Below are 27,929 nucleotides of genomic sequence, written 5' to 3'. Positions count from 1 at the left end.
TTCTTGTCTTCACCACCTGGCTACTGTTGTAAAATGTTGAGCGATTCAAACAAAAAGTAACCAATAAATAGAACAAAATAAAAAATAAAAGACTGCAAGGGACGTCGCTAGCGGAAGCGCAAGTGTCTGAGAGTGCAAGTCTGAGAATGCAAGTCTGAGAGTGCAAGGCTGCAGCTAGACCCTCTTGGAAAATGCGGAGCAACACTACACAGTTTAAGCCAATCAGAAGATGTTGAATTTATGTGCAATTTTGAGGGACAGGATTTTAGACCAATGAGATTTCACCATGTGCAGGACTTTCTAAAATGACTGGTTTGGACAAAATATCTGATTTAAATGGCCGATAGCTTGTGTATACAGTAGTTAAAACATGCTGGCTGTTAGGCTACCAACTGTTTATGATTAACTCACTTGCGCATATTTTTTTTCCAATCACTTTTTTTTAATCCTTTTTCCATACATATTCTTTACTATAGGCAATGAGTGAGTATATCAGGAAGCACTGGAAGGAAGTGGTTGAAATAGAGGAAGATGAGATGTAGCTTTGGGCTGCTGATGAACCCTCTTAAAGATGATCGATAGGGTCTGGTCTGCTTTTGAGTGATGGAGAAGGCCTGTATTGATTACACACCTAGAGTGGGAGGAGTCTTGATAGAAAGAGGAAGTGGGTGGCATTGGAGGGGTAGTAAAAGAAGTCCCATGGGATCAAACAGAGGCTGTCAAGGCGGTAATGATTCTAATAATAATTTAGTATCATAATACTTTAAACCCACAGAAGAAAGAGGTATCAACACCTTTTTTGGGGGAATGAGTTATGTGGCATCATGGGCAATGATGCCATATCTTTGCCAGTGCTCTTTTTAAAATGTTAGCATCACTTTCACTTACAGAAGGCATTGTGTCCATTTATGACATTCTCTGGAAAAAAAGGGCCCGGTTTTCCTATAATTCCATTAGAACTGCATTAGCTAATAGTTCACTTTGTTGTTTCCTCTACCTCAGTGGTTTATCACTTCGAGTTTAGCATAACATGATGGGATCTGAAGTTTTGAGAGCCAGTTTATTGATTTATCCCTGATTTGGGGTTCATTTTAGTGTTTGTTAGAACAGAGCTCTCAGAAAACATGTCAGCTTGAGTTAAATCCCATAAGACCTGTGGGGATGCTGGGATTTATCCTGCATATTTGTGTTTGTAACAGCCACTATAATCCTGAATGAGCTAAACTGGACTGCGGCTCTGGATGACGTCTTTAAGAAGAACAAGGAAGATGACCCGTCACTCCTCTGGCAGGTGTTTGGCAGTGCCTCTGGCCTGGCTCGATACTTCCCAGGTAAAGCACTGGAATGAATAAAACTCAGATATTTACCATAACTCAGAGACTACGGAGAGCACACAGACACTGTGCAGCCATATATACATAATTTCTGTCCCATAGCTGATGGTGGTATGTGAGGGTGAACACATGCACAGGGCAGGAAACAAGAATAGAAAAGCAAAAACAAGTACCCAGAACATAGACAACCTTATGCGAGGGAAAGGGAAGTCATGAGTGCTGCATGACCATTAAATTGTGTCACATTTTGGTTTTAAATAGTATAAGTAATTGAAATTATAAATGTAATGCAAGTCATAGTTTTAGATGAACAGTAACTGATCAACTCTTATTCTTTAGCATCAAAATTATATAAAATTAATTTTTAATTAATTTTATTAAATCAAATTAAATATTTAGTATTAAATAGTGTGATTGATTGATTATTTATTTATTTATTTATTTATTTATTTATTTATTCTTATTTTGTTCATGTATCACAGACCTGTTAAACCTATTTATATACTTGCATTAAATAACTGATTGTTAGTTGGAAATTATTTGAAAATAAAAGGTTAAACATTCATGAACATTAACTCTGATCGCCTTTTGTTTCATTTTTTTTTTTCAGTATAAAAATAGTATTTACTTTTAAAATTATATTTATTACATTAATATTAAATACTAGCTACATTTTAAATGAGATGTTATATAAAATTAAATATTTTGGTTGTCCTACTGCTTTCTAACTGTGATCATTCATTCTTCTTTTGTTTAAATACCAGGACCATACAACCTATTTCTACTTAAGAAGTGATTGTAGAAGGTTAGGAAGATAATAATCATAATAAACCCAATATCCCATCTGCTTTAGCTTCCCCTTGGGTTGACACGAGGAACACACCGAACAAGATTGACCTGTATGATGTACGCCGAAGGCCCTGGTGAGCAGACCTGTGCTGCTTGAGTTTACATTTGTCTGCTAATGAGAGAGATACCAAGTGCTTTATTTCCTCTCTCGGTTGTTAAGCCTGATGGATTATCTCCTGTGTGTGTGTGTGTGTTTGTGTGTTTGCAGGTATATTCAAGGTGCAGCTTCACCTAAAGACATGCTGATCCTGGTGGACGCGTGAGTGAAGTCTCTATGATTTACGGTTACAGTTCATATACTCACTGACACAAACCCACCAAGCTGCTCAAGCAGTCTTTCTCACAACTGATCCTGTTTCGATTTTGCACTTTGAGCAACTGGTTGATCAGCAGAATGTGATTTTTCATTGCGTGTGACACATCCCTCACTCTCTACTTAAAGAGCTCGTGTTAGTTCTGCATTAGAGTCATTTATCAACGTTAGAGAGAGAGAGATGTTGATTAAAGAAGCGCCAATGAGAGGTGAAAGTAATAAACATGAAAAATCAATTTTTGCTTTTTTAGATTGGAAATCTTTGGCAGGCATTTAAATAACAGAGTTGTGTTAAATGAAGCAGTTTACGAATATTAAACAGTGTAAGCAAAAAAAAAAGCATCTTTTTGTTCCAATAATATAAAAATAAATAAATATTTGCATTCAAAATAAAGAAGCACATTACAGTCATGCTTGGCATGTGAATACATTTATAATGTAGATGTAACTGAAAAGTCAGTTATATGATCCAGAAATATACAACATCAATCAAAAACCACATTAATGTGTCATTATGTGGTATATTTTATCATGCTTAAGGGGCATCTTTTGGTTACAAGTGAAATTAGCCTTGTTGTATTAGAAAGTATGGCCTTGAAGAGTTGATTCTGTTATTGCTCAGCCCTAATGATGATGGTGTTGTGCTGTCTGGGCGTTGAGCCCATTAGTGTAGACCAGCTTCAGCCAATCAATGTAGTTTAGCTTTATGACTAAACACTAAAGCCCACACACCTCCCATTGGAATCACAGAGTGATTATTAACCCGTAAAAACCTGATGCAGCATGTCAGTTCTGGAGACATTAAAAGCCTAAATGGGGTTTAGTCTTCTTTGGATGTGTTGTTTTGACTTTTTGTTATCTGCCATTGTTCAAACTTAGTGATTTTTTTTATTTCTGTTTCCCCTCAGCTTTTTATTTTTTTGTGTTATCAGCTCTTTGGGCTATAGCTATAAGGTGTCTCTCTTTTGGATTGATTGATTCATTCATTCATTCATTTAATCATTCATTCATTCATTCATTCAATTTTGTAATTTTTTTCCAGCCCCCCGCCCATATCCCCCCCCCTTCAGCTCTTTGGGCTGTCCATAATATTTTATTTTATATTATTTTATTTTAAATATCTGTTATATAAATCATAGACATAATTATTTTGTATAGTTGTTTTTTTCCCAGCTTTTTTTCTTTGGGCTGTCCATAATATAACATAACATAACATAACATAACATAACATAATATAATATAATATAATATAATATAATAATATTTTAATATTATATTTTAATATTATATTATATTTTTAGTTAGATGTCTATATTTTGGATTTGTTTTTTGTTTTTTTCGATTCCCTTCAGCTCGTTCAGCTGTCCATAACTATAAGGTGTCTCTCTTTCTCTTTATTTTATTTTGTTTTGTTTTATTTCAAATTAAGTTGTTTTCAGTTGGATGTCTATCTTTTGGACTTGTTTTTTATTAAGATACTTTTTCCTGCAAAATCAAATAAAATGACTGAAAATAATAAATAAACCTAATCTTTTGTAGCAAATTGTAGTGATTATATACAGTAGTAACATGTTCAAACTGTGTTCTAACTATGTTATTCTCTGTAGGAGTGGAAGCGTGTCGGGTCTGACACTGAAGCTCATTCGCACTTCCGTCAGCGAGATGCTGGAGACTCTCTCCGATGATGATTACGTCAACATCGTCTCTGTGAGTCTACAGGAGATATGTGTGTTGCTGAGAGTGTGTTTAAATGATGAACTCCTCCGATGCTCAACAAATCTGGATTCCTGCTGAGTAGGAATAGAAAATTGGAGGGAAACAGAGGCATGGAGCCTCCAAGCATCCATAACGTCATAGTTGTTGTAATTTTTTATTTTTTCTTCATCCTCTGCTCTAGACGCTGTGCAATTCATTTATGATATGAAATGCATCGTTTAATTCATTTTCTTCATGAGACTACTGACAGGAATAAAAATCACAAACTCTGTATTCTGTTTTTAAGTGAGTGAGTTGTTTTGTACATTTTCAATTAACTTTCTTCCTCCATTTCTTTAATAACTTCACGCTTGTATTTTATGGCCTGCCTCCAGCTGTGTGACGTTAGCTTGGCGTTAATGAAATTAGCCAGCAGTGCTCTAAGTGTATTGCTGGCACTGAGCCATGGGACTTATAGAGGACCCGAATAAAGCCTTGAATCGAAATGATTTCATAACAATCTTTGCATGTATGCAAGCTGCACCTCACAGTCTTAAACAGATTTTTACGGATAACTAACTACGATGCTTTTATATTGTTTCAGTTCAACAATTCGGCCAAGTCGGTCGCCTGCTTTCAAAACCTGGTCCAAGCGAATGTCCGTAATAAGAAGATTCTGAAGGAAGCAGTCCAGAAGATCACGGCGAATGGCACCACTGACTATAAAATCGGCTTCAAGGAGGCTTTTTACCAGCTCTCCTCAGTAAGAATATCTAATGTAGCTTAAATAAGAAGCCAAAAAACATAATGGGGCCATAATATCACTCAATATTTACCCCTCAAAATATTTACCTACGCAACAGCTTTTTTTGTTTTGAAATTCTTTTTTTGTGATGGACTTTTTTTCTATAAGTTATATAATGTGTATTGTATATATTGAGATCAAATCTGTTTAAAGGTAAGTTTTAAGTTTATTGCGCCATCTTGTGGCAGCAGTGAATATTATAGCTAGTGGCATCAGTGGTTTATTGTACATCTTCAAGTCAAGTTATATATATATATATATATATATATATATATATATATAGAGAGAGAGAGAGAGAGAGAGAGAGAGAGAGAGAGAGAGTAATGCTGGCCAAAATCTTTGCACTTTTAAAATTATTTGTTCCTTTTATAGATCAATGTTTCAAGAGCAAACTGTAATAAGATCATCATGCTATTCACTGATGGAGGGGAGGACAGAGCTTCAGAGATCTTTGAAGAGTACAACAGTGAAAAGAAGGTGAGGAACCACATGGACACACACACACACACACACACACACACAGAATAAAATAATACTTTTAATTCAGAATGAATTTATTAAAGTGATCAAAAGTGACTAAAAACATGTATAATGTTATGAAAGAAAGATTTCTGTTTCAAATAAATGCTGTTCTTTTGAATTTAAATTTCTTCTGAATCCTGGAAAACGATGTGTCACGCTTACCAAAAAAAAATATTATGCCTTATAATAAGCATTATTATATACACGCATGTTTTCAACATAGATAATGATAAGAAATGTTTTCTGAGCACCAAATGAGCATGTTAGAATGATTTCCGAATGATAAATGGAATAAATTACATATTAAATTGTAATAATATTACACAGTATTAGTGTTTGTACTGTGTTTTGATTTAAAAAAAAAGCCTTGCAGCTCTGGTGAGCAGTGAGAAATCACGTCTTTCAAAAACATTATACCATATTTATATCATATTTAATTTTATCTGTAACACTAGCACTCTCTATTCTATTTATATTGTCGCTTTGGATAAAAGCATCTGCTAAATGACTAAATGTAAATGTAATATCATATTTAATTAAATATCTTTTTACCAATAAGGATGTCTTCGGATGTGCAAATGGAGGGGGGTTTTTTTGTCCAGAAATCATAGCTTGTATTTATACTGCCGTTCAAAATTTTGGGATCAGTAAGATTTTTAATGTTTTTTTAATGGAGTCTTTTATGCTCATCAAGGCTGTATTTATTTGTGAAATATTATTGCAATTTCTAATATTGGTATTATTAAAGTAATAAAGTAGTTATGTGACGCAGCACTGAATTTTCAGCATCATTACTCCAGTCTTCAGTGTCACGTGATCCTTCAGAAATCATTCTAATGCTGATTTATTATCAGTGTTGAAACTGTTGTGCTGCTTAATATTTTTTTTGGAACCTGTGATACTTTTTTCTTTGATTCTTTGATGAATAAAAAGTAAAAAAGAACAGAATCTATTCAAAATAGAAATCTTTTGTGACAATGTAAGTCTTTACTATCACTTTTTATCCATTTAACACAGCAGCACAACTGTTTCCAACACTGATAATAAATCAGAATATTAGAATGATTTCTGAAGGATCATGTGACACTGAAGACTGGAGTAGTGATGCTGAAAATTCAGCTTTGCTTCACAGGAATAAATTATATTTGAAAGTATATTAAAATAGAAAAACTTTATTTTAAATTGCAATGATATTTCACAAAATTACATTTTTGGTGTATTTTTGATCAAATAAATACAGCCATGTTGAGCATAAGAGACTCCATTAAAAAACATAAAAAAAACTTTTGAACAGCACTGCACATACAAACACATAATCATGTCAGTATCTTTTGTTTCTCTCTTCTGTCAGGTTCGAATCTTCACCTTTTCTGTGGGCCAGCATAACTATGATAAGACACCAATTCAATGGATGGCTTGCAATAACAAAGGTGAAACGCTGAAATTTAATGCTGAGAAATTTGGAAGACTTATAATATATTAGCATGTATTAAGATTTGAATGTTTCCTGCAGGTTATTATTATGAGATCCCCTCGATTGGAGCCATCAGGATCAACACCCAGGTAAATGCATCGTTCACATAAATGTGACTCCTGTCCAGCATCATATATGATAGTAACCAGCATCCTTTCCCTGCAGGAGTACCTGGATGTGTTGGGTAGACCCATGGTGAAAGAATACAAGAAAGCAAAGAGTGTACAGTGGACCAACGTTTATGTGGACGCTCTAGTACGTCTAATGTTCGATATATCTGGCTGATATTAGGCTGATTCTGAAGTATTGAATAGCTGTTGTGTTTGTATTTGTGTTGCAGGAATTGGGCCTTGTGATTACAGGCACTCTGCCAGTGTTCAATAAGACCAGCACCAGGAAGAGTCAAGACAAGAATAAGGTGAAGTCAGTGAATTGATGTCTTGTGAATCAGATGAACGCGATCTGTTTTAATGTCCTTGTTATCAGTTGCAGGCCCAGAGCCAGCTGATTTTGGGGGTGATGGCCATAGACGTGTCTCTGGATGACATCAAGAGACTGACTCCACATTACACTGTAAGGCGTGAGAGCGTGTGGGTGCGATCTGCACTTCTTAATTTACGACATATGATAGTTTGCAACATTGAAGAGCTTGCACAAGCGTTGCATTGACCTGTAGCAGCCGGGTCATGTTACCAGTGCTGCTGCATTCTTTGTGTTTAGTCAATCTTGTTGTTTTTTTCTTTGTTTTCAGTGCCAAATACATTTCAAGGGGTCATTTTATGTTAAACCATAAGTTCAATATTAAATATAGGCGTACTATAGCAAACATACTCGATGAAAGCAAGGAAAACTTTTTGTGTCTGATTTTGACCTTACTTTTATATATTTGATTAGTTTGAATGAGTTCGATACACATTTTATATAATAAAGTTTTATAAAGTCCTTTGTATGTTTTAAGGTTGCACTGATATTTAAATTTTGTTTGATACTTATAAGCCAACAATTATTTTCACATTGTTAAATTAACGAAATAAATGTTTTATTTAATTATTTAAATAAAACTAAAATAAAAAACACTAAACACTCAAATAAAAATACTAACTAATAATAATAATATAAAATACTAATACTAAAATCAATTGTGATTAATGCTACAAGTGAATTTAAGCATTAAAACATTATATACATAACATACAATGTTATAATATAATATTATAATATTAATATTAATTTTGAGATTTGCTTTAAAATTACATTGAACAGTGTTAATATCCAATATCAACTAAAATTTAGCAATTCTCTAAAATTGTCTGATAGGCCGTATACTTCTTTCTTTCTTTCTTTCTTTCTTTCTTTCTTTCTTTGGGTTGACCAAAGCTGTACATAAAATTACCTAAAAGGCTAATTAATTATTATACGAATTTGCAAATAATGCATTTGACTCGCTCTTAAATAAATGCATAGATAAATACATTTTAAGTAATCAAGATTTAAATATAGATTGGAAAACAGGAAGAGAAGGCACTATATTTTATTTTTAATATATATTTGAATAGTTTTACTTTAACTAGGCAACAATATTTCTCAAGAATAGGATTTCTTTGTTTTTTTGTTTGTTTGTTTGTTTTGTCTTCTGTCTGTGCATACTAAGCAGCAAAAATGAATCGTCCGAGCTTAAACTTATGATGAACTACTTGTGCCAGCCTGGTGGGAGTGTTTATAAACATTTCACATGCCAAAAGGTTAGCCAATAATAACAATTTGCATGTAGTAGTCTTAAAGGTACAGTAGCAAAAACACCCTATCAAATGTTACAGAATAATAATCACCCTTGTCTTTTGTTCCATAAAGCTCGGACCAAATGGATATTACTTCGCCATCGACCCCAACGGCTACGTGCTACTTCACCCCAACCTTCAGCCAAAGGTACGACTCTCACTCATGCCATCGCTGTATGTTTCTTTCTCTCGGTTGTTAAAAGTAGCTGCCCATAACCATGTGTATATGATTAGTTATGCACGGCTGAAGGACCTTCACAACAGGTTACGATGAAATAACTCTGGCCACCCACATGTGCAGAGGTCATCTGTCCTTTGTAATAAACATTGTTTGTGCAATCCAAACACAATCGTTCTGTTTAGTTCACAGATGAAACGGCAAAAAGAGCATTTATTCAAAACACATGCATGACAATTAGTAAATGTTTAGTCAGTGATCCATGGGATTAGTGAACACTTTGTGTGGAACAAAGTAGATATGCTGAGAAACAGTTCCTCATTGGGCACTTCTTCAAGGAAAAAGTGACTCATTTGTAAATATACTGGACACACATATGCTGTCCAGTATTGATTTATGGTATTACTTTGAAAGTTGTTGTTGTTTGCCTGCAGGATCTCAAGTCTCAAGAACCCGTGACATTGGACCTCTTGGATGCAGAACTAGAGGATGAAGTGAAGGTGGAGGTGAGAGCAAACTTTTATGATGTTGTTTCTTATGCCGAAAACTAATTTGTCAATACAATGAAAGTAAATGGGGTCCAAAACAACGCTGGACCCAACTGACTTTCATTTAATGGACAAAAACCCTTTTTCAAAATAATCTTATATCCCATTAAGTTCAAAAATATGAAATCAGCTTTCAGATTCAAGCTTTCTTGTGTTAAAATGAATACAGGCTGGTGTGATTTGATTTTGTAACGTTACTTGTGCTCTGTTGTACAGAAGTTCAAGTCATAACAAAGTGATTATCGAAGCATCAACAAACAGCAAAGTTGATTCTCAGTCCTGTGTGATTTCATAACAATATGTTGGCTATAAAAATATAATTTTCTCACTTCACAACCTAAATTACTCATTTTCTCACTTGAGAGTGACTAAGGGGATATTAGATTACAGTAGTAAATCTCTTCTTTTAGTTGAAAGCAACACTCTGTGTCTGCTTTTGAAGATCCAGTAACGTACTGTATTTACAGCAATGATACATCAGTGACACACCTGTCTGTCTGTCTGACTTCTGTCTGTCTGTAGATCAGAAGTAGTATGATAGAGGGTCAGAAGGATCAAAAGAGATTCCAAACACTTATGAAGTCTCAAGATGAGGTAATCATGCATGATTTAAACAGGAAGTGCTTCTCAGCTGGTTTTTGCTTCAGAACCTTTTTTTTTATTATTAGAAGTCAAATGGAAACAACATAAAAATTGTTTACATTTTTAAAACATTGTACAAAAGCAAACAAAAATGGCCTTTAAATGTTAAAATGTATTCATTGAATTTTATTATAATTTCCTAAATATCTCTGGTAAAATGTTACTGCACAAAACACATTCTGGTTGGTAGAAACCATGTTTATCTTATTAAGCCATATTAATATATCATATGTTTCTTATAACAAATGACAGATGAAATTGCACTAAAATGGTGCAGAGTTGGATTAGCCACACATCCTTTGACATAAAAAATAAATAAATAAAAATAAAGGCCAACCATCTATTTGACTCACTCTTAAATAAATGAATAAATAAATAAATTTTAAGACATCACAATTCAAGCATAGATTGGAAAACAGGAAGAGAACAAATCACAGATGAAATTGCACTAAAATTGTACAGAGTTGGATTAGCCACACACACACACACACACACAAAAACATTTTCTCCTCTCTTTTAAATGTTTTTGGGTCGCAACCCACCGGTTGAGAACCACTGGGCTATACAATAATAGTTATTCAGAAGTAAAACACAGATCAATAGTTCATTAAACCACTAAGTGTTATTTTATTCTTATTGCAGCATTACATAGACAGAGGCATCAGAACCTACACTTGGGGTCCAGTCCATGACACAGACTACAGGTCTGAGAAATGTTTTGTCTTGTTTTGTTGTCTTCTTACTACTTTTATTTTATTTTATTTTATGAGTTGTTTTTGTCTTGTTTTTATTTATTTATTTATTTTTTGCTTTGCTTTGCTTTGATTTGCTTTGTTTTCTTCTTGTTTTGTTTTTGTTTCATGTTTCATGTTTTTATTTTGTGAAGGTGTGTTTGGTTCTGTGGGGTACAAGTGAACATATGAATGTTTTTTTTTATATTGCCGCTAGGGGGCACTGTTCAAAGTCATGTTGAACAGAAATTTGACATTATACTTCTTCCGTAAAGGATACAGTGAAGCGAAATAGAGTAATTTGTTAGAGTTTAAAATCTATAAATTGCAACCTACATGGACAAAAAGCTACAAAACTCCAATTTTAATTTCACATTTCTGAATTATAATAATGTCAGGAAGTCTACTGCTTTTCATCCTCATTTATTTCTTGTGTCTTCTCTCTGTAGTCTCGCTTTAGTTCTACCTGATTACAGTGTCAGCTACATCAAGGCCACTATAGTAGACACCATCACTCAGGCCAAATGTAAGTACCATAACTCACATTCTCGCACCTTTATCAAAGAGATTGGAATGACAGTCTCTTGGCCTCAGAGGCCAGAAGCCGTAGCATGAGCTCCTGGTTTTTATCCAGAGAGTCCCCTACAGCCTCTGTCCATTTCACATCTCTTTTTGACACCCTCACCTCCTCTGGAGATGTAACAGCGTGGCTCCTCAGTTGTGGTTTGTATCCATGAGTGTGCGCCAGACGGGGCGACGACTCCTTTAACAGCAGAAGGGTTTCACCTTGTGCATATTAGCCCAGGTTTTTCTTCCAGATGCACCTCTGTGCCCATGTTTACCCTCTCGTCCTCTCTCATGTGGCTTTTGGGAGAGGAAAGGGAATCTCAAATGCCCCTCCCTTCAGGAGAGCCCTCACAGTTCCTGTACAATATTCTTATTCAAAGCTTCTGGGGTTGAATAAAATATTGTGAAATCCCTCATGTTCTTTCCTATATCTTGCTTTCCCCAAAACCTTTTCATTCTCTGTCTCTCTGTTTTTCTCTCCATCTCTCTCCCTTTCCTCTTTTCCCTGTCTGTCTACAGCTTGGAATGTCTCAGAAAATCCCGGCAAGTATTTTCCTTCTGTATTTTCTTCATAGTGTTCAGTGATACTCACTAGAGATCGGCCGATATTGTTGTTTTGTGATATACTGGCTCAGATGGAATTACCATTCAAATTTATTGAGCTGCTTACTGTCAGTAAAGACTTAATTTAAACCATTTTATTGGCAGTATGTACTTCAATTAATGTTTTTTTTTTCAACTGTTACAATAGTATGAATGTTAGGATCTATCATTTTAGGATATATTCATTTATTCAAAAATACATTAAAATGCAACAAGCTGCAACAAAAATGTGACAATTTTTTAAAAATTTAAATTCTGAATTAAAATACATTTGAATGTTTATAGGGGTATTAAGTCAAGAATGTCAAAGTAATACAATTTTTCTGATACTGTAATATATAGAAAGACATTCTTAAAAAGAAAACCTTATAAAATCATTTGAAATTGAGTTTTTTACTGTTACTGATATTTCTTATAAATAAACCATTGGAGCAATTTTTCTTAAATATTATAAATATCTGAAAAATGTTTGTCTAAATCAAAGTCATGTAATGATTCATGTGAAGATTCATAATCGGAAATGATATAAAGACCTATGAAGACCCTCATGACAGTGTGTTAAAATCAGTAAGTTTCTTAAAATATCTGATAATTTTATGTTTTTTTTTTTAAATGGCAGGGTGAATTCAAGTAAAATGTCATGTGGTGCAACTTATATATATTTAAAAAATTATATTTATGTGAGTTTAAGTAAAATGTCATGTGGTGCAACTTAAAAAAAAAGATATTTATGTGAGTTCAAGTAAAATGTCATGTGGCGCAACTTATAAAACATGATATTGATGAATAACAGTTCTTGATATTTGTTTAAATCTAAAAATGGTTATTTAAAATACTAATATAAAGTGTACACAGATTCGGGGTGTAAGGAAAATATGTTTTTACTTTTTACTTGATGGTTACACCACTTGACATTTTTGAAATCATTAAATTTAAACTTTAAACTGTTAAAAAATGGTATACTCTAGTTTTTCAAAACCATATGAAACCAACATTTCTACAAAGAGACATTTCTAAGAACTTAGATTCTTATCGTGATTTTTCCTTATCGGCCAATCTCTACTACTAGCACCTGCTCTACACTTACAGTATTTAAATCGCAGCCACCATAAAAAAAATAATGCACACACACACATTCGTTCACTCTTCTATGTGTGCTTTGCATGTGTAAATGTTTCCCAGCTGAGTAAATCAGTTTAGATGTGTTCTCTCGTTGCAACTTCAGTGTGTTTGTCAATGTTATGAGTGTCATGAAGTGTGACTATCACATTTACTGACCGGGACCGAGTCTGAATGTGTGTGTATGTGTGAGAGCATCAGGAGATGTTTAGTAGATGTTTTCCTGAAGGTTTGGAAGGTGAAACCGCAGAGGACATGAGTGTGACTCTTTGTGCTTTTATCTCCGCCCCTTCGCTCTCTGAATCATCTGGATGCTTTCAAAGCCTCGTAAAGGGGCGGTTTAACAAAATACAGGCCTCGCTCTTTAGAAGGCATGTCCTCTGTGTGTGTGTTGGGTCCACGTGTTCATGTCCAGGTGCGGATGTGGTATGTGTGTGTCCCTTTTTAACTTTAACGGGACAGTGTAACTTTAAGGCTGTTCCGCAATGACAGTCTGTACTAATCGCTCGTCTGCCACCAGATCTTGGCTTGTCCTTCTGCTAAACTATATTTTACATCCTTTAAAACCATAATTTACCACTTTTTTTTGTCTTTTTTCAACCTGACACCATCACAGAGATGGAGTTTAATGTAAATCAAGTGAAAACGCAGCGGCCTCAAAATGCATTTGGACAGTTTGGCCACATTTAAAAATGTCTGGATGCCATTGCATTAACAAAATATCAAACCAAGTGACGTTCATTTTGAAGAAAGTCACTTATAATTATTTTCTGCATGAAATTTTCCCCTCCTTCTTCTGTCATCTTTTTGACTCATGTGAATGCATAATTCATTAACGTTGCTTGTCTTTCAATTTACAACCAGCAGAAAACCTTAGATGAGAATGCAATATTTTTATTCAAGGCTTGTTCTGTGAATAAAATATTGGTGACCTTTGACCCCTGTGGTTTTACCCTGTTTATCTGCCTCTCTTTGCCTCCTTTCCTCTGTAAATTGCTCCCTCCTTTCACTCTTTGCGGCATTTGACCCTTCAGAAGAAGCTGGCAAGTACTGTTTTTCTCTCCTTTTGTCTTTTCCTTCATGTTTGAACCTGGATGTAACGTCTGACCTCTCACATGTTTGAGTCCGTCATCTGGTTTCAGAAAGAACAAACATACTCGCAAACAAACCCACATGCATAAATATGTAGCAGAATATATGTGGGAGAATGTGATGAATTTGAAACAGACATTTATTTATTTAAGAATACATTGTTACAGTGCAGAATCTTTAATATTTCTTGATCTCAACTTTGCTCTGAATTTTTCTTATTTAATTTAATTTAATTATTATTATATTTTGAGATAATAGATCAAATTTCTCATTTTGAACTTTCTCGGTCTGGCCCACCCGTATGTGAGGTCGTGTGCCTAAACAGCAGGGTGTCACAGCAGATAACCGCATTACTAGACAGAAGCTCAAAGACATATTTTCACAAGCTGTTGTGTAGCAGCCTGCTGTCTGTAGAGTTGTGTTTCACTGTCAGGTCATTTTGAATGTACCTGTATGTTTTGGGGTCTGTTTTTATTCTGTATATATCTGTATTGTATTATTTTCTGCTCTGTAATGACAGAACTTATTTGAAATGCTCTTTGATCTTGCTGATTTCTGATATTTTCATATTTTCTTTCAGTTTTTGAAAGCCTGCATGTGGACAGATTTGAAGAGTATGGATATACTTTAATAGCACCCAGGTCAGTTTCTTAAAGGGATAGTTCACCCAAAAATAGTGTGATCATTTACTCACCTTCATGTTGTTCCGATCTTACTTATTACTTTTTTTCTGCTAAATGATTCTGAGAAATGTTCCTTTTCCATGTTTTAGAGATTACTGCACAGACCTGAAAGCTCAGAGTGACAACAACACACAATTCCTCACAGACTTCATTGAGTACATTGACATTCATACCCCCAACCACTCACCGTGTGAGTATCTTCTGGAGCTTTCTGGGCTGCTGGTTCAAATCCACTGAGGTCAGGGATTCATACCGCTAGTTTAAAGGTTCAGAGTTCATTTCCAGTGCTGCTCCGGGGGGAGCGAGCAGTTTATGAGGACAAAATCTTGATTAAAATGTTACTTAAAAATAGTCGCTACTTTTAGCTAAGAAAATTGTATATTCAAAGATTCACAGGTGCTGTACTTTAAAATAGTATTATAAAAATGTATATAATATATTGTTAAATGATACCATTACACATTTTTAATAAAGTGGAAGAATTTTAAGTGTTTTAACATAGTATTATGAATATTATTACTGAATATTGCAATTACACATTTTAATACATTTTTATAATTTTTAATACAGTATTATAAACATTACTAAATTCTATTACTAAATGATGTCATTACACAATTCACTATTTTCTACATTTTTAAAATGTTTTTTATTACAGTATTATAAACATTGATACATTATATTACTAAATGATATCATTACACATTTCACTACATTTTTTATTTATATATTATAAATATAACTGTTATACAGTGCCACTAAATAATTTTTAAATAAAACGTTTTTATCACAGTCTTATGAATATAATTACTAAATATTGCAATCACACATTTTAGGACATTTTTATCATTTTTAATACAGTATTATAATTCCACATTTTACTACTTTTTTTTTTTTTTAAATAGCTTCATACAATATTATAGATGCCAAATATTGCTATTTCACGTTGGAATATATTTTTATTATTTTTAAACAGTTTTTAACAGTGTTATAAATAGTGCTGTATTATATTACTAAACAATGCCATTACACATTTTTATATTTTTTTCAGGCAAAAAAAAAAAAAAAGGAATTTTCCATATTTTAATTCAATAATAATACTGAATTAAATAAAGTTCATAGCCGAGAATATTAGATAAAAAAAAAAATCAGTTGGAATAATTTTGAGTTCTCGCATAGGCGAAAGCTTCTATTTACAATCACACTACTTCTGCTGTGTTTAAAAAAAAAACACCTCGTCCACATCAAAAGCAATTCTCTTACACCTTTTCTTGAGTAAATTAGGGTTTGTGTATTTCAGTTGTTTTTGAATCTAATTATATTTATTGTTTTCTTGTTGACCGTGTTAATACTATGTAAACCTCCTCCCTTTGCCCGCACACACAGACACCCCCCTTCCACCTCACCTTCCTCTCTGCAGGCCGCTTTGATCTCATCAGGATCAGTTGGTGCTGCGGTAATCACTTGGTTTGGTGCACATGTGTTGAATGTGTAGGTTTGGCTGTAGTACTTTATACCTATGAGCCCACCCCCTGAATTCTGCACCAATTACCCGGTGTGAAAGAGGAAAAGCAGGACATGTCACGGGGAAAAAGAGAGAGAGGGCTGGCAATGTGTGGCAATGCATTGGTAGGGTCCAGGAAAGTCCAGGAAAGTCCAGGAAAGTCCAGGAAAGGAAAGGAAAGGAAAGGAAAGGAAAGGAAAGGAAAGGAAAGGAAAGGAAAGGAAAGGAAAGGAAAGGAAAGGAAAGGAAAGGAAAGGAAAGGAAAGGAAAGGAAAGGAAAGGAAAGGAAAGGAAAGGAAAGGAAAGGAAAGGAAAGGAAAGGAAAGGAAAGGAAAGGAAAGGAAAGGAAAGGAAAGGAAAGGAAAGGAAATTAAATTACATTAAATTAAATTAAATTAACACATTTATTTTTAATTAAATAAAATAGAAAATTTTATTTTATTTAATTTAAGGTTCCAAAAGTTGATCTCTCTTTCAGATATCCTACAAAAATTCTCTCACATTAACCAACAGACAATAATTTCGACTCATTATGTTGTTGTCTGTTTTTTCACTCAAGAATAAAACTTCCTCGTGAGGATAGACAATAAAATTTTGTAACCAGCAAAACATAGCACTGTAAACACTCATTTCTGTGGCTATTTGTCACAGAGGCCTGGTATTTTAAGTCCACGATTTCCTCGCTGTCAAACACAGGCGGATCAGTTGAATTGTGTTCTTGCGCTGCTCTCAATCAGGTCCTAATGAAAAGCATGCAGCGTGCAGAGCGGGGCGGAATAAAGTTGTACACCAGCTGCTCTTTCTGAAGTGTGTGTGTGTTTTGTCGTAAAGGCTTTGCGGTAATGAACTGCAGTGCGATGTTATAAAACACTCTAACGTTCTGAACATGCCTGCACCAACAAAAAAAAACCTTTGAACACTTACTGCCGTTTCATACAGTCGAAGAATACAATCGTGTTCCACGTCTCGGAAAATTAATCTGCGTGTTACTTTCCCGACATGTCTCTCCGCCTCGTTTTTTTGCGTCGCTGTCTCGCTCTCTTTTTTATGAAGTTCTACTTCTTTATGACTTTGGCATCGGTTGCCTCAAAGGTCAGAATGTGAAGCCTGTTCTTATTCATGACCAACAGGTGTTTATGCATTTATCAAGTCAAAGGTGAAGCTTATAATGACGTAAAGCTTTGTACTGTGCCTATTGATCTTCCATTAGATGTTGCTCCTGTAGTGCCAGAGTCATTTTGATACTTGTCATGCCAAAGCGATGGTAAAAGGATGGCGAGATGTTAATAGAAGCCAATTTTTTTTTAATGTATGGTTCCTCAGGTAATATGGAGCTAATAAACAGACTGCTGCTGGACGCTGGCATCACCGCTGAACTGGCCAAACACTGGAACAAACAGGGGCAGTGAGTTGCACTGAATTATAAATGCAAAATACACTAGGCCAAGTGAATTTAACTTCAACTTTACTCTTCTCATGTTGATTCAAACCTGTATGAACATCTTTCTTTGGAGATGTTTTGACACAAAAGGAGATGTTTTGAACTGTGTTCATGCTGCTTTTTTTCATACAATGAAAGAAAGGAAAGGAAAGGAAAGGAAAGGAAAGGAAAGGAAAGGAAAGGAAAGGAAAGGAAAAGAAAGGAAAGGAAAGGAAAGGAAAGGAAAGGAAAGGAAAGGAAAGGAAAGGAAAGGAAATTAAATTACATTAAATTAAATTAAATTAACACATTTATTTTTAATTAAATAAAATAGAAAATTTTATTTTATTTAATTTAAGGTTCCAAAAGTTGATCTCTCTTTCAGATATCCTACAAAAATTCTCTCACATTAACCAACAGACAATAATTTCGACTCATTATGTTGTTGTCTGTTTTTTCACTCAAGAATAAAACTTCCTCGTGAGGATAGACAATAAAATTTTGTAACCAGCAAAACATAGCACTGTAAACACTCATTTCTGTGGCTATTTGTCACAGAGGCCTGGTATTTTAAGTCCACAATTTCCTCGCTGTCAAACACAGGCGGATCAGTTGAACTGTGTTCTTGCGCTGCTCTCAATCAGGTCCTAATGAAAAGCATGCAGCGTGCAGAGCGGGGCGGAATAAAGTTGTACACCAGCTGCTCTTTCTGAAGTGTGTGTGTGTTTTGTCGTAAAGGCTTTGCGGTAATGAACTGCAGTGCGATGTTATAAAACACTCTAACGTTCTGAACGTGCCCGCACCAAAAAAAATGAAAAACCTTTGAACACTTACTGCTGTTTCATATAGCCGAAGAATACAATCGTGTTCCACGTCTCGGAAAATTCATCTGCGTGTTACTTTCCCGACATGTCTCTCCGCCTCGTTTTTTTGCGTCGCTGTCTCGCTCTCTTTTTTATGAAGTTCTACTTCTTTATGACTTTGGCATCGGTTGCCTCAAAGGTCAGAACGTGGAGCCTGTGCTTACTCATGACCAACAGGTGTTTATGCATTTATCAAGTCAAAGGTGAAGCTTATAATGACGTAAAGCTTTGTACTGTGCCTATTGATCTTCCATTAGATGTTGCTCCTGTAGTGCCAGAGTCATTTTGATACTTGTCATGCCAAAGCGATGGTAAAAGGATGGCGAGATGTTAATAGAAGCCAATTTTTTTTTAATGTATGGTTCCTCAGGTAATATGGAGCTAATAAACAGACTGCTGCTGGACGCTGGCATCACCGCTGAACTGGCCAAACACTGGAACAAACAGGGGCAGTGAGTTGCACTGAATTATAAATGCAAAATACACTAGGCCAAGTGAATTTAACTTCAACTTTACTCTTCTCATGTTGATTCAAACCTGTATGAACATCTTTCTTTGGAGATGTTTTGACACAAAAGGAGATGTTTTGAACTGTGTTCATGCTGCTTTTTTTCATACAATGAAAGCATATGCTGTCAAATTCCAAAAAGAGCCTCATAAAAATAGTCTTTTATGGTGTTATATTGTTCTTTTAGGAGTTTGGCCACTGTATGCGTTTGTTGTATGGAAAAGAGCAGCATGAACATTCTGCTAAGCATCTCCTTTTGTGTTCCACAGAAAAAGAAAATCAAATAAGCAGCATAAAAGAAAAAGTATGATAGAATTTCTTCTATCTATTTTATACAGCACTTTTTTCAGTCTAGTTTGTGGTTTTCAGGAATGAGAGAATCAGGGCTAAGTTTGTGCTGACAGACGGCGGAGTCACTAGAGTCTATCCTGCGAGGTACTATTATATTTTAAAGCTTTAGAGAATGAATACCAGGCAGGCCTATGGGATTTAGACTAAAATTATCGCTCTGTGTGTGTTCTGCAGTGCTGGTTCAGAATGGACTGAACAGGCAGAAACATACAAGTCTAGTTTCTACAAGAGAAGTCTGGACAACAACATTTTTGTATTTACATCATCGCCATATGCATTCAATGGTAAGTATGTGTTGGTGATTATTAAAAGCAGCAAAATCCCATTTTTCCTTTTGGATTAATGGATATTTTCTGTCCCCTTTTTATCAGAAACTCAAGATTCTATTTTAGTGAGCAGAGCGATGGACCTGAGAGTTGATGAATTCATGCTGAAGCCAGCAGGTAAGAGTCGGACGTTATAGGTTTGATATGGGAATATACCGTAGATAGAAAGATGTGGCGATAAACCAATATAACAGCCTGGTCAAGTAATCAAACAGTATTTTCAAATTGTTGAAACTTACCAGAAGTGGCCAGTTCAGAAAGCTACCAATAGTGTAATTAAAGTAGATTTTTTGTTTTGCCAGTGAATCTTTGTTTGATTGTGTGATTGTGAACTGATGGAAAACTTAAAACTAAACTCATTTTGGTTTCAGTGGTTGGTGTAAAACTGGATAAACAGACTTGGATGGAAAGCTTCATCAACGCTACGATTACGCCCAAAGTGAGTGCAAGAAATTAACTACCTGTATTTTAACTGTAATGCAGGTTAGAAGGATGCTTGAGAATATTGTCAATTTGATCCATCTTAATAATGTCAGTTTGTATTTGTATGAATTAGGTATGCAGTGATGAAAGTTATGGTTAAATGGTCAATATTCAAATTCCAAAAAGTACATTTGAAATCTAAATGCTACAGGTGAACTTTATAATCACAACATTGTAATGCACAGTTTAAAAAAACAAACAAACTGATATTTGTTTTGAGATTTGCATTTACATTTAATAGTGTTATTATTGTTTATGTTTTTTGAAAGATTAATTTCAAGTGAGCATTAGATGTTGTCAAAGGTGATCTAAATGTAAAAAACGAGCATGCACAATTACATATCCGATATGAGTTAGAATGTCCAATGTCCACTGATACCAATAAATAAAAAAATCTTTAATATTGCCTGATGATACAGTTTTTATATTTTTGTGAAACTCTAATATGAATCCGTCTATATTTTTATTCTTCCTGCACAGTGTGTTGGAGAAATCTGTGGGTGCAGGAGGGACGATAGCGTAAGATCATATTTATGCGACTACTTGTGTTAGATCTAAAGAGATGTTATTATCTATATTATATAAACTACTGTTTAAAAGTTTGGAGTCAGTAAGATTTTCTCTTATATTGTGAAAAATACAATTCAAAATAACGGTTTTCTATTTTAGTATGTTTTCAAAATAAACATTTCTTATTATTTTCACCTTTAAAAATGGTTGCGCTGCTTTTTATTTTTGTGGAAACCATGAAATCTTTTTCAGGATTCTTTGATGAATGGAAAACAGCATTTATTTAAAAATAGAAATCCTTTGTAACAATATAAATGTCTTTACTGTCACTTTCGACCAGTTTAATGCGTCCCTGTTGAATAAAAGTATTAATTTCTTAAAAAAAAAAAAACTTAGCACAAGCTTACTTTAAATTACACTAAGACTGTATTTATCTTTTTCTCTCAAAGAATCTGGACTGCTTTCTTCTGGATGATGGAGGCTTTCTTGTCATGACCAATAAGGACCTCTATATCAATAAGGTGTGCCTCTCTTCATACCCAATCACCATTTTGCTTCCATTCCACATTCCCCTTCTTTGACCCCCAGAGAGCGCCCACCCAACCCCACCTGCACCCCGCCGGCAACAGCAGTAGAGTAAATGTTTAAAGTTAGGCTCAGCGAGGGAAACCAATCAGAGCGGAGTGTGTGCAGGATAAATCACGGCTGGAGTGTTTGGCAGCAGAACTGAAGCCGAGGAGACCGACTGTGCCCTAAATCCCGTCTCCACCCCTCTGTGTGGGCAGACTCTCCAGGGGTCGGCTAGGACCGCCGCAGGATAAATCAGGGCTGGAGTGTTTGGCAGCAGAACTGAAGCCGAGGAGACCGACTGTGCCCTAAATCCCGTCTCCACCCCTCTGTGTGGGCAGACTCTCCAGGGGTCGGCTAGGACCGCCGGGCAGACCGCACATTCATTACGGCTGTTATTGCACAGGGAGCAGCGGCCGTTCTGTATGCTCTAGGATTTATATCGCCTTTGGACTGACTTATAGTCTCGGATGCACACACTTTTACATTCTTACGTGCAATACAAAGCTGGAAGTTAAGCTGTGTGTGTTCGTAACAGTAACCAGAACAGGGGCGGTTTTTAAAAACTCCACACACACTCGCGGTCGGTATCACACCTCTGAGATTTTGTGGGCTCACAGACAGCTCTTTCTTTGGTTTAAATTATGGTAATGCAGTATGCCATCCTAATAAGATTAGAACAGATCCTATTGGCTCCCCTGAGCACGGTGGGCTCCACACTCTTTAAACACACAGCATGTAGTTCACAGCATGAACTTATTCTACAGATTAGTAGGGACAGACATCCTCATACCCTGAGTGACACATGCCTGCTATGTAACTCGGTCAATGTTGTGAAATTTTGAATAAGAATAGCCACATGGAATCTGACAGAATTCAGCAGAAAGCTGTGCATAATTATTCACTATTTAATTCTGCACATTTCTGTTTTAACACATTTAAGCATTTTTGGTAACACTTTAGTATAGGGACCAATTCTTACTATTAACTAGTGGCATGACTATTATTAAGATATTGGCTGTTTATTAGTACTTATAAAGCACATATTCTGCATGACCATATTCTACATCCCTAATCCTACCTAATACCTAAACTTAACAACTACCTTACTAACTATTAATAAGCAGCAAATTAGGAGTTTATTGAGGGAAAAGTCGAGGTTAATGGTTTGTTAATAGCGAGAGTTGGACCTTAAAATAAAGTGTGACTTTTATTTTATTTTACCTTTCCTTAACCAAAAAAGAAGCCACACTTTGTCTTCCTGCAAACTGTTAATAGTGGACGACTCATTCGTCAGGAGCAGATGTGTGTATTCAGAGCGTGATTCTTTATACTGTTTGTAGCTCATCTCAGGACATCTGCAGACCAAATGGTGAATAAACAAACATTTCATTGCGGGTTTAAATGATGTTAATTGAAAACAAAAATAGCTTTTGTATCCTTTATTTTTCAGTGGTGAATCTTTACAGTCTGTGCCTGTTGCTTTTTAAAATGCAGGTTCATGAAGGATATTCTTTTGGGGCATTAAATTATCCCCAGAAGTAAGCAAAAACTGATCAAATCCTTTGGAGATGCCAGCAAAGTTTTGTGGGTGAAATCCAGTCATTTCAGTAGGAAACAAACTTTTACATAATAGGGAAAAAAATTTCCCCACAGATTTGGCAACAGGATTTAACAAGTTCGTCATACTGACCGATAGAAGGCTGCTTGATTTGAAAGTAACTGTTTGAGCTGTGCGACGCTACACTATTGACAATTATAGACAATAGACAATTTTTGTCTGAAAAATTGTGCTGAAATTTTGTGAATGTGATTTTTTTTAGTCTGTAGTAATTATAATTATCCCTATATAATAACAACAGAAGTCTATGATGCCCCCGTCTCTAAGTAATTGTGTGTGTTTGTGAATGTCTGTTTTCAGATCGGACAGTTTTTCGGGATGATTGACCCCAGCCTAATGAGGAATCTGATAAACGAATCCCTGTTCTCCGTCAACATAACCTATGACTACCAGGCCCTCTGTGAACCCACCAAAGAAACTAAAGCCGCCGCTGGTCTCAGATCAGTCTATGTGGTGAGTTTCATTTTCTTTGAATTCATTTCAGTTTCTTAAGACAAAAAATAAAGTCAGTTTATAATATGTTCACTCACAATAAAAATCGTATCCAGTAGTGGTTTGCGTGTTATCTGAAAAGTGTTTTGGCACCTGCAAATAAAGATTTGCTTGCATAGCACATTTCCCCCGGACTATAAAGCTTAGTCATGCAATTAGTGAACTTCATATTATTGTTCCATATCACACTGATAAGTTAGCCTCACGATACTCTCTCTGATCTGTGACTTGAACGATTTCGGCCTTGCCTTACATGCTGACTAAACCTCTCACAACACACAGAGTCAACCGTGAATCATCACAAAGAGACACTTCCTCTCTCTCATGCTAATCAGAGCAGCGTGTGCGGCAGCTAATGGTCCCCTGAGCTCATTCGTTTAGCCTTGTTTGTGGATTTATGCTTGCATCTGCTGAGCTTTCGTCTAATATCTCCCGTATTGTTTGGCACCGGGTCCCTTCTGTCTGGCAGGGTCATAATAGGGCCCGCTGCCAATAAAAATCAGGATGTTTTGGTGCTTCTCAGCTCCGGATATGCAACTTGCAAAGTTAGAGAAGAATGTCTGAGAGAATAAGAGTTTAAGATGCCAACATCTTTGAGTTTATGCTGATTTTAATGGGGATGATGCATCATCACAAGGACCTTTTAGATGCCCTTAGTGCTCACAGAAATGTTGTGTAGATTTAAAACATGTTGTTTGTCCCTTTTAGCCCACCATAGCTGACATCCTGAACATTGGTTGGTGGGCTTCTGCAGCAGCCTGGTGAGCGATTTAACTTTCTCAGTTCACACAAAAAATGAAAATCCATTGATTATTAACTAACCCTCATGTTCCAAACCTTTCTTCTGTGGAAAAAGGGCCTCTTTGTATATTTTACCAGAAAATAGGAGTCCATTGTTGTTTTGGAACCCAATGACTTTCATTACAGCATATGGATAAAAACATTGTTCTTAGCTCAATCAGTATTTCTTTTGATTTCTCCAGGTCAATATTGCAGCAGTTTTTTGTCAGCATCACATTTCCTAACTTCCTTGAGGCAGGTAAGATCTAGACATTAGTAATTCCTTGCTATGAAACAATGATTAAGCTACTGCAATTTGGCAGACGCCTGTTTTTCTTGTCATCTGGTGCACTGCCAAAACTACAGTGCTAATGACTGCTAATGTTGAATTCCTGTACGTACAGAGTGTGACCATGTATTCTATTTCAGAATGTCAAAGACAATTAATGTGATGGGGGTGCGGTGTAAATTTTGACTGTATTCTGTGAAATTTAATTTTCATTTTTTTGTAATTGACTCAATTGACAGTTCAGTGGGTGTTATTTAAGCACTAAATCAACAGTAATTCATATAATAATTTCAAGTATTGTAGCTCATGGCAACTGAATATCAATTGTGTTTTGTTCACAGCGGACCTAGACGATGACCTGTCTGAAATGCCATCTAAAGAGAGTTGCATTAAAGAGCAGAAACAGTATTTCTTTCAGAACGATGAGACAACTTTTAAGGGGACTATTGATTGTCAGAACTGCTCCAGGTGATACTTTTATGGAACTTAATTGTGGAATCAAAATGATTTAAATTTTTTTTGTTGGTTGTCAATTTAATGTGATAACATTTTTGTGATTAATTGTTAAAAAAATTACGCAGCAAAAAACATATTCATTGCTCCTGAGCTTTACATACGTTTTCCAGTTATCTTTATTTGGGAAAAAATAACTAATATTGATTATTATAATTGTATAGTTATACAGTTCTATTTATTTATTTACTTATTTAAATGGCATATTATATCATAATAAATAAATATTAAATAAAAACAAAACTAAATTAAACATGCAATTATACAGTTTTGTAACTTATGTTTTCTCTTTATTTAGTCTGCATATCATGTAACAATAAGTAAATTAAATTTAACATTTTATGTCATTATATAGCCTTTTAATCAGTTGTCACCCAGTTCTTAATGATCAAGGTGACCTTTGTCACAGATGAATTGTGCCCATTAGTTTGTGCATATGTTTGTGTTTTTGTTTTCAGGCAGTTCATAGCTGAAAAGCTTCCGAAGACAAATCTGGTGCTTATTGTTGCCGACACAAAAGAACCGTGTTGCCAGGCTGATGAAAGATTTTTCTCCCAGGAAGAAAAGCCTTGTATCCTTCATTCATGTACAAACAAACCTGCTGTTTTGTATTGAGACACGCAATGATGATTACTTGTCAGGTCAGTGTCAGCTTTGGGAAGGAAATTCAGAAATAACTAGAAGTAGCTTTTCCAGTAAATGCGTTGCGTCTCACAATTTCACGCAAAGTCTCTCTCGCTGTCATTTTAGTTCATTTTAGTCAGTTCATTCGACCAGCTGGTGTCAGTAAAGTGGAAAAATGGTTGACCAGTTCTCAAGTCATTACCCAACATGTTTATCCAATGTCCCATTTTCCTTGTAAATACGTGGAGGTTAAACAGGTTGCAAAGTTTTATAAAATTGTGCAGTGCTGGTATTGTTGGTACTTTACTAAATAAACCAGCAAAACTTCCTTGGAGCTCCAGAAGAAAAACAGGTTTTGCTGCTGAACAGCTAGACCACCAGCTCTAGGCCTGCATAAACCAGGATGGACTAGCAGTTTTTTTCAGCAGGAGTGTATTAAGTCCAACACACTCTAATGTCAATTATAAATGTAACTAAGTTTTAGTGAATTGGTGGCTTATTAATGCATACAAATTATTTCGTACAATCGCATTCGTGAATTGTTGTACGATCTACGTACAGCCCACTGACTGTTTGGTTTCTATACAAATCACATTCACAATTTTATACCTCGGAAAATCCTTACTTTTTCGCATAATATCAGATTGTGCTGATTTGAATCCTGAACTTGGTCTCACAGCTCCAGGTCCAGATCCCTGTGAGATAGCCCAGAACCCACGCTATCGGAAAGGTCCGACACAGTGCTTTGAAAACAACGCAAGTGTAAGTCACTTAAACACCTCCCTCCTGCAAAAGCCTACGACAGATTGAGACCAAACTAGCAATCAGCATGACTTGATGTGCATCATGTCCTATTTTTCAAAAATGGCTGGTCTTTGCTGCTCTCATTTCAGTCATCTACCACACTGAGACTCTGTATGAGAATCTTTGAGTCATGACCGATGTAAAGAAACGCTATTTGGCTCTGTGTGATAGATCTTGGTTTCGGAGAGCTTGACTTTGTTTGACATGTTCTAATCTCACACAAACATACATTTCATGGCCTAAAGAATGCTTTTTTTTAAATTAACTGGGTTGGGTGTTTCGGATAGAACAGGTGCATAAAATCAAGCGTATAGTTATGCAATCCCATTTTTGAAGACATGACGAGTCTAGTGTGAAAGAATTTGACTGGCCTGCACAAAACCAAGACATGAGCCCCATTGAACAAGCTTCCTATTCATGATTTTGAATTGAAATGTTCACCGACTACATATGAGTGGGGTGTCCACATACTTTTGACCAAGTAGTGTATCTTTATCTAAACACACCTACTTCCTGCTCTGGATTCTCTCTTTTTACTTACAGTATTAACGCTTTTTGGCTCAAGCACTTGTTCGCATGTTGCTTAAACTTCTGACTGTCAAACATTTTTCTGCATGACTCTTCCTCTCTCTTTCTCTCTTTCTCTGGTGCTGTGTATCTGGCTGTATAATGTATGTTAGGATGAGGCCATGTGTAGGAGAAATGCAGGCTCTCCACTGCTTTCCTCTCTGCTCATGTTACTGCTGCCAGTGTTCATGTGCTGTCTCGGGTCAGTCCATCTCTCTATCTCCCTCTATCTCTCTATCTTTTTATTTATTTATTCATTCATTTACTTATTTATTTTGATCTATCTTGTCTGCCAAATAAGTAGTAAATTCACTAAACACCTGTGTCACTTTTGTTTTTTGTATGTCTTCTTATTCGAGTTTGCTTAAACAGCTTTCTATGGAAATTTCTTTCATTACCTGAATTCCTTTAGTGAATCAGCTGCTAAAACAGCACAGGCAGTTTGTGCAAAAGGCTATCAGCAGGCACACTTCTGTTCTTTTTATCTACATTTTTTCTGTCTAATTCAAATTAATATCTCTTTCTCTCGTGCATTTAATTTTGCATGAGTCAAACTAATTAACTTAGCTCTTACAGCTTGTTAAACTGCTGATGTAACTCTCACGCTTGACTAATTCACCAGCTGATTCATTTACATTTACATTTACATTTAGTCATTTAACAGACGCTTTTATCCAAAGTGACTTACAAATGAGGACAATAAAAGCAGTCAAAATTAACAAAAGAGCAACAATATATAAGTGCAAATGACAAGTCTCGGTTAGCCTAACGCAG

The 27,929-nt window shown here is 35.5% G+C and overlaps 1 protein-coding gene across 1 annotated transcript in view; it reads left to right on the top strand.

Moving 5' to 3' along the window:
* The window catches only part of cacna2d1a (calcium channel, voltage-dependent, alpha 2/delta subunit 1a), an 85,801-nt gene that overhangs the window by 52,050 nt on the left and 5,822 nt on the right, over positions 1-27,929 (top strand). The window contains exons 7-37 of the mRNA XM_016550662.1: positions 1,200-1,331; positions 2,188-2,257; positions 2,392-2,442; positions 4,104-4,203; positions 4,796-4,954; positions 5,369-5,473; positions 6,870-6,948; positions 7,032-7,081; positions 7,158-7,247; positions 7,333-7,410; positions 7,485-7,565; positions 8,844-8,918; positions 9,383-9,454; positions 10,019-10,090; positions 10,781-10,842; positions 11,319-11,395; positions 14,831-14,891; positions 15,023-15,123; positions 17,761-17,842; positions 19,598-19,663; positions 19,754-19,863; positions 19,951-20,022; positions 20,277-20,344; positions 20,869-20,907; positions 21,348-21,419; positions 23,387-23,539; positions 24,287-24,339; positions 24,562-24,617; positions 24,989-25,115; positions 25,619-25,731; positions 26,464-26,546. Of these exons, the coding sequence (XP_016406148.1) occupies positions 1,200-1,331; positions 2,188-2,257; positions 2,392-2,442; positions 4,104-4,203; positions 4,796-4,954; positions 5,369-5,473; positions 6,870-6,948; positions 7,032-7,081; positions 7,158-7,247; positions 7,333-7,410; positions 7,485-7,565; positions 8,844-8,918; positions 9,383-9,454; positions 10,019-10,090; positions 10,781-10,842; positions 11,319-11,395; positions 14,831-14,891; positions 15,023-15,123; positions 17,761-17,842; positions 19,598-19,663; positions 19,754-19,863; positions 19,951-20,022; positions 20,277-20,344; positions 20,869-20,907; positions 21,348-21,419; positions 23,387-23,539; positions 24,287-24,339; positions 24,562-24,617; positions 24,989-25,115; positions 25,619-25,731; positions 26,464-26,546 (2,609 nt within the window). The remainder of the gene's footprint in view (positions 1-1,199; positions 1,332-2,187; positions 2,258-2,391; positions 2,443-4,103; positions 4,204-4,795; positions 4,955-5,368; positions 5,474-6,869; positions 6,949-7,031; positions 7,082-7,157; positions 7,248-7,332; positions 7,411-7,484; positions 7,566-8,843; positions 8,919-9,382; positions 9,455-10,018; positions 10,091-10,780; positions 10,843-11,318; positions 11,396-14,830; positions 14,892-15,022; positions 15,124-17,760; positions 17,843-19,597; positions 19,664-19,753; positions 19,864-19,950; positions 20,023-20,276; positions 20,345-20,868; positions 20,908-21,347; positions 21,420-23,386; positions 23,540-24,286; positions 24,340-24,561; positions 24,618-24,988; positions 25,116-25,618; positions 25,732-26,463; positions 26,547-27,929) is intronic.

Source organism: Sinocyclocheilus rhinocerous, unplaced genomic scaffold (assembly GCF_001515625.1).
Source record: "Sinocyclocheilus rhinocerous isolate Xijiao unplaced genomic scaffold, SAMN03320098_v1.1 scaffold3117, whole genome shotgun sequence".
NCBI lineage: Eukaryota > Metazoa > Chordata > Actinopteri > Cypriniformes > Cyprinidae > Sinocyclocheilus > Sinocyclocheilus rhinocerous.
The sequence above is the reverse complement of the archived record's forward strand: the minus strand, read 5'-3'. Positions and strand labels throughout refer to the sequence as shown.